The following is a 7,358-nucleotide window of genomic DNA, read 5'->3' on the forward strand; positions in this document are numbered from 1 at the left end:
TTCCATACCATTTACATCATGCTGCATTTTCCAATACATCATCACCTCTCCTGTCCTTTAACATAAATACACAGATATCATTCCCTTAGTCTATGGACCATCCCTCTAAAGTTCATTGAGTTCATTTAATTGCTTTATGAGAATTGTGAACAGAATAATAAAAGGGGTCTGGATCGCAAAAAAACAAAAAGGAGGGAGCAGCATGTGGGCACTGGGACCAATCATAGGGGAGATGGAAGCATGTGAACAATTAGTTTTAACCTATCACCTTTTACATAACAAAGCCTGTGTAGCGTGTGTATTTTTAGCTGGGGGTATAAATTGGTGTGAGTCTATTAATAAAGTGGCACTCACTTAAAAAAAAAAAAAAAAAAAAAAAAGGGAAAATTAAGGGAATGACCCCAGAGGCACGATTAGAGAAAGCATGTTACATTCGGAACTTTCTGAAAAACTCTGCTGACCATGCGGTGCCTCCCATTGTGCAACATTTTGTGTCAATTGGTGACAAGCAGCAAAAGCACGAAGGTGTCTTAGTACGCATGAAAGACGCTTGTACCGGGCACTGGTTGGGTACGAATTGTTAACGTGGGGGAGAGGTTATGCTTGTGTTTCTGCAGATGAAGGTCCGCGATGGATACCTGCTACCTGCTTGCTGTGTGCGACCTGAGCTTAGCGTGCCGGATCGTGGGAGCACTGCTTCCGCCAGTCAACCCAACAACTAATGTGTGGTCTCCTTACTGAACCAGTCCTTGTTTGGTGTGCCCTTCCTTGAAGCTGACTTGCAGACATTGTTGCAAAAAAGTGAATGTATGTGGGGAATGAAGAATCTTACTGAAAGCCTTGATATTTTCGATAATTGATTACCTCTGTATAATGTTAACCCAAAAGAAGTCAATATTGTTTGCACTTTGAATGTCGATAGTTGTCTTCATGTAGATGCTAATGTAGTAGGAGGCTATCATGGGACCATGACACCCACATAAATCAACACGTGAACATGTTGATAAGCATAATGCGCTTAAACGTAATATAACTTTGGATGAAGCATGTAATGATGTAGTTGATTTATGAAACTGATGGGAAAGTATTGCAGCGGTTCTTCTCTTATCCGGAGCAACAGCAGGGAAAGCATTAAAGAGTTAAATCACCTTGTTTGTTAGGCAGTTAAGAATGTGAGTCAAATTTGCCACCATTATATAAAAAACAGAGCAAGTATTGGCTTTTTGTTGTTGGCTCAAGAACATGGCTGTGAGGATTTTGATGGTATGTGCTGCATGGATTTTAGGCGCCCCATTGCAGCAACATGTTACCAAAATCTGAGAAAATGTCAGCCTTTTTGGCATCCATTCACTCAATTGGCAGTATTGTTTGTTTGCTATTGCCTTGGTTGCCATCATGTTTGCAAGGGCCCTGCAGAACATGACAAACCTGGTACTAGCTGTTCAAAAACAAAAAGGGGGAATTGTTGGGGTCTGCAGAGGGTCTGCAGACAAGTTAGTTGACTTCAAAGACTTAGTCGTGTACCTTTAAGACAGCCACAAATTGTCAGGTATGTAAACAGGATGTGAAGAATTGGAACTTAGAACCGCAGCATACGGGCACCTACAGCAACAGCAAATAGCAAGCAAGAAGGACACAAAAACCTATCAGGGTCTAACACCTGTACTGTCTAAGATACATAAATAATTTGTATAAACAATATAGGCCATTTTGTTCGAACCAAGCCAGGCAGACATAGGTTTTTTTTCATTCCACCTCGACTTGCGTCACCATACCTTTTCAGGTTGGCCAGAAGCATTCCCAACCAGAACAGCCAAGGCTCGGGAGGTAACCAAAATATTGGTACAAGAGATAATACCACGTTTTGAGGTTCCTGCAACCATATCCTCTGACAGAGGACCACACTTTATCTCAAAGGTGGTACCACAAATTAGCCAATATTTGGATATAGATTGACAACTTCGTACCCCATATCGCCCTCAGTCGAGTGGCCAAGTAGGAAAAATGAACCATCTGATCAAACAACAAATTGTGAAATGGGGACAAGAAACAAACTTGTTCTGGCCTCAGTCTCTTCCTTTAGCCCTTCTGCACATACGAACTAGACCAAGGGTGAAGGACAGACTGAGCCCCTTTGAAATCTTATACGGATGACCTTATGAGATGCAGACTGGAATATCTACACAAGTTGGGGATGAAATCATGACTTCCTACATCGTGTCATTGAGCAAACAACTCAATGAAATCAGGAAACGTGTTTGGAACTCAGGGAAGAGGTTTGGACAGACCTATATATGATATACAACCTGGAGACTACATGTATATAAAGTCTCTTGCAGATCAAACTCTGGAACCACAGTGTGAAGGACCATTCCAGGTGCTTCTTACCTCTTTTACAGCTATCAGGATTAAGGAACAGAGTGCCTGGATATATCACACTAGGGTGAATAAAGCACCACGGAAAGTCTGGACTTCTGAAGTCCAGGGACTCTTGAAACTCAAACAGAGAAGGTAGAATGTGGATTAAAATTTGCTTAATCCTGACAAACCTACAGGTGATTAGCGTGGCTGCTTGGCAAGAGAATTTGTATGTACAGTTAACACAGATTATTACCCAAATTATAAATAAGACTGATTGTTGGATTTGTACCCAAATGCCAAAACATTCTGGCCATGGAATGCCCTTAATAGGTGTTCCATTGCCATTGAATGTTTCTTGGACAAATGTTACTTTCTGGTGAAATATCACTCTTAGAAAAGATTCTCAAGCCAAGTGGGACCAGGAGCTAGAAATGGAAACAATAACAGCCAATACCTCAGGAGACCGTTGTTTGGTAAGTTCGGGAAACGGCATGTTTGTTGGGAAATACTCAAAGTGTAATTAATCCATTTCATTGAATGTTGGGGTCTGCAGCGGGTCTGGAGACAAGTTAGTTGACTTCAAAGACTTAGTCGTGTATCTTTAAGACAGCCACAAATTGTCAGGTATGTAAACAGGATGTGAAGAATCGGAACTTAGAACCTCAGCATACGGGCACCTACAGCAACAGCAAATAGCAAGCAAGAAGAAGGACACAAAAACCTATCAGGGTCTAACACCTGCACTTTCTAAGATATATAAATAGTTTGTATAAACAATATAGGCCATTTTGTCCGAACCCAGCCATGCAGACATAGTGTTTCTTTTAAGTCCACCTCACCACAATTGAACAAGACAAATATAGACCCAACATTCCAGGCACATAATTATACTGGTCTTCCAGTTCCAGTAGGAACAGGGTGGTATTGGTTGTGTGGCACAGCAGCTCAGAAAACTTTGCCTCTGGGGTGGCAAGGAGCTTGTACCTTAGGTGCTCTGGTTCCTAACATCACTATTATTGATAAAAGAACACTGGACCCTTTGAGAAGAAGATGGAGGAGTATTTTGATCAGAAATCGAAGGATGAATAACCCCCTAATTGAAAGACTGACAGGCTATCATAGCTTCATGCGATGGCTAATCCCATCATTGGGAGTTAGCGAGTTAGAGAAAGCTATAGCAAACATCTCGGCTATAATAAAAACGATTGAAAACAAAATTATAGATGCAATCAGAGCCCTCCAAGAAGAAATTACGAGCCTTTCAAAAGGATTAGCACAAAATCATATGGCTTTAGATCTATTATTAGCTTCACAAGGGGGAGTATGTACAATAATCAATGTCAGCTGTTGTATGTATGTAGATCAGAGTGGCCGAATCACTGCTGACTTACAGGAAATCAGGAAACAGGCAAAGATCTTACATAAAGTTACTCAAAATGACATCTCTTGGGGTTTTTCCGAGCTTTTGCATGGCAATTTGATGCAGCTTGTGGTGTTGCCAAAGCACAGGAGATTGCTATAGTGAATGGAAGAAGAATCAATTAGGACAGAAACTAGAGTCCAACAAATATTTTGAAAAACTGTTAGACAAAGAAACAATGTATTAGATTGGGTATAGTAAAGGAATTTAATAATTTTCTAGAAAAGGGGGGACTGAGGGAAGGGGTTAAAGAAATGTTAGTAGATCTAATTGCTTAAGGATTACCTAGATTGTTGTTGATAAATAATGCTTTGTTTTATTAAACATTGTGTAAATTAACTGAAGCAAGGAGTCTTCAGTTCCTCCTGAAGGACAGTTTGTGATGAGAACTAGCTAAAACAAGCTCTATAGTTTGGACAAAGACCAAGGAACAACTGAGTCTGCACAAAGAGAGAAGGTAAAAAGTTCAGAGCGAGGGAGACTACCAAGCCTTCATCCCCACGACCCCCACAACCACCACCAAGAGGCAGTTGGGAGGGACTTATGGAAATGACTTCTTGGAACTAATTTTAATATGAAGTGGGGCTAGGTCACTAATATGTACAGATGTGTTTGGAAACCTTATGTATATGCAACATTTGATTGTATAAATTGAGGCAAGTTGTTGCCCCAGGTGTGCACAGCTTTGGTGGGACTACCCACCCCTACCCACCACCACCTACTTTACAATCTGATAAGATTGTGGAGTCTGATTCCACACGTCACTTCCAACCTCTGTCCTGGAAGTCCTTCCCTTTTCCTTCCTCCAGGTATACCCAGGGAGGTATGATTAATCACTTCATTTTGCAATAAATAGCTACTTTAGCTTTTCATGATATCTTCATGCAAATAATGCCAAAATTCCTAGTGTTTTCCTACTGTGATGAACTCCAGGTGGCATATGCTTAGGCTTAGATATGTGTTTGAAAGATGAAGATAGTGTTAATGGCAAGTTAAATGTTCTGTTTCCTAGCTGAGCTTCAATTTTTGAATTTAGAAAGACTACTGCTAGGCCTATTTTTGCAGTTTAGTCAGTATTTAGCTCCTGGTATGAGTCAGAAAACAGGATGAACAGGTAATCCTTCCTATCCATTATGAATTTGCGCTGGTAAAAAAAAAAAAGTTAATTAGTGAGAACTCCACAGCAAGGTACTATTTCATTAGGCTGCAAGACTGACTCCAGGGCTATCTGAAAGCAAAAACAGTACCTGGCCAGTTACCTATATTCTTGAGGGAGAATGAAATCCTGGGAAGAGCTTGTAATTGTTTTTCTCAGTGTTTCCCAACACCAAGTATTTTGGGAGCACTAGAAGGACAATCTCTCTCTAGGCAGGCTGATGGCAAGAGAAGGTCTCTAGTGCTTAATGAAATTCCTATTACTTAATAAATACTTGAAAAGAAGGATAGTTTCTACTGTTAAGGTATTCTTGTATTCAGCTGCCTGGCAAGTGGCTAACATCATGTACCCCACTTGGGAAGGAAACTCAGCAGCAGCAAAGCTTCCATTCTCCAATATCTGTTCCTATAAGGGGAAACTAAACTTGAAGCCATGTTCCCAGGTTTCTCTGAATGGCTCTCAAAGATAAGGTTAAATCTTACACTACATCTGGTATAATAATTATTGACCCAACTGGAAGATAACAGAATTAATTCTGTGAATCTGAGTCATGATTATTATGTGATTAGCCAGAAAACTGTTTTCTACCACAGTATGTAGTCCTTCCCAGAACAGTACATGCAACATGATTCTCAGCTCACTCTTACCTCACACTTCCTGACACTTAGGGTTACATCTTGGGGGTGTGCAGTGCAACACCCCAGCCTCTCTCCCACCTTGTGCCTCAGCTTGTACAATGCAGCTCTTTCTATGCTTGGCTGAATAGGTTTGTACAGTATGCAGTACTTGGGGCACAGAGCAAGAAGTGGCTCTAGATGCTGTGCAGGGCATATGATGTTCAATGGTACTTCCTCATGCAGTCCCTGGTTTTCACCCTGACCTGCAGTCACACTCCCTTATATGACCAAGGCAATAACCAGGTCCCCAGCTTTTTTGCTGTTTGTTCTGCAGTATTGTCTCAAGCACTGGAGAAAAACAAATTAGAGGGTTATGAGGCAATTTGTTTCTTAAATACTGCCATGTTAATTTCAGTTTGGTTGCTTTTATTGTTCATGAATCAGAATTAGATAGCACTGTTCATGATCTGCACAAAAGAAAGAACTTTTTGTTACATGGTTCCCTTGTGAGAAACCGAGGCATGATTTATGCCAGTAAATCAGTCTCAGCAGTGTTAAGGGCAAAACACCAAATGAAATCTCTGAAGAATGTTTTTCAAAAATCTCTCTTTCTATGTGTTGTGTTGGGCTTTATAGTAATGTGAATGCCTTTCTTCTGTGGCAGAACTGGATTTGGAGAGAAGGGGGGAGTCCACTGAAAGAGATCATTAGCATTCTTTGTTTATTTTAAATTGAAGAGATTAAATTTGGTTTTGAAACTTGCATATCTCTAATTGACTTTTTAATGTCAATGCAATGTTATAACTAATCTACAAATGATAAAGGCAGTAAATTGTTTGGGGTTTTTTACAAAATGACTTGTTGATAAACATCTGTGATAAGACTTTAAAATATGAATGCCAAGGACTGAGACTTTTCCTTTGGCTGGGCAAAAGGATCTTAAGAAATCTTGAAGAAGAACATTGCTATTCATCACCAGTCACCAAACAGAAAAGTGATTCTTGTAATAAAATTTTAAAAGAAAATAAAGTTGTGTTTAAAGCACAAACTGAGATTGTATAACCAGTCACACAAACACACACATGCATGCAACATTAGATAAAAACAGTAGATATAAATATATTAATAATTGCAGAAAATAAAATAAAATGCTGGGTGGCAAAACCAATGCAAGCTGTTTCTCATTTGTTTTCTGAAGCAATGCTCTGTTTCACTGGGCAAAAAGCAGAACCTGCTCCCCCCATCCCTGATCACAGTAGGGCTCTCTCCATTTTGCCATCACCCATAGTACTGTGACCTCTCATGGATGAATCTGCAGATGTTTTCATTCACTGCTAACAGGGGGAGATGCTATTACTAGAATCCAAAATTTTCATGAGTGAAACTTTCTACACACTGAAGCCACTGGGTGTGAGCAATATCTGCTGGAAAACTAATCACAACTACATCAGAAATTATATATAAAAAGCATTTTAGAAAAAGAATATAAAGCTTAAGTAATCTAATTTTGAACTGAAATCTGTATTCATGTACAGTGAATTATAAATTATATAAATGCTCTTTTATATGCACGTACAAACAATAATCCTTTAATCTATTATCTTTCCCTATCACTAGATAAGAGAACTTGATATGTGGCTTTAAAGAAGATCAATGTAATGTACAATCAAACCAGACATAGCTAAGGTTCTGTTGTCCCATAGGTGGGTTCATTACCCAGTGTGCAACATCAATTCACACACTGAGTTCGAGGTTTTTCTATTCCTTCATTCTAGTTTGCGCAAAGTAGGGAGCTAGGTGATCA

The 7,358-nt window shown here is 39.7% G+C and overlaps 1 protein-coding gene across 1 annotated transcript; it reads left to right on the plus strand.

Annotated features, from left to right (window-relative positions):
- The first annotated feature begins 395 nt into the window (after nt 1-395).
- LOC119140706 (syncytin-2-like) lies at nt 396-3,883 on the plus strand. Its single transcript, XM_037372241.1, has 2 exons — nt 396-570; nt 3,264-3,883. Exons 1-2 carry the CDS (start codon nt 396-398, stop codon nt 3,881-3,883), a joined length of 795 nt encoding a protein of 264 aa, XP_037228138.1.
- The last annotated feature ends 3,475 nt before the right edge of the window (nt 3,884-7,358 follow it).

This window comes from Falco rusticolus, chromosome W (genome assembly GCF_015220075.1).
Source record: "Falco rusticolus isolate bFalRus1 chromosome W, bFalRus1.pri, whole genome shotgun sequence".
NCBI lineage: Eukaryota > Metazoa > Chordata > Aves > Falconiformes > Falconidae > Falco > Falco rusticolus.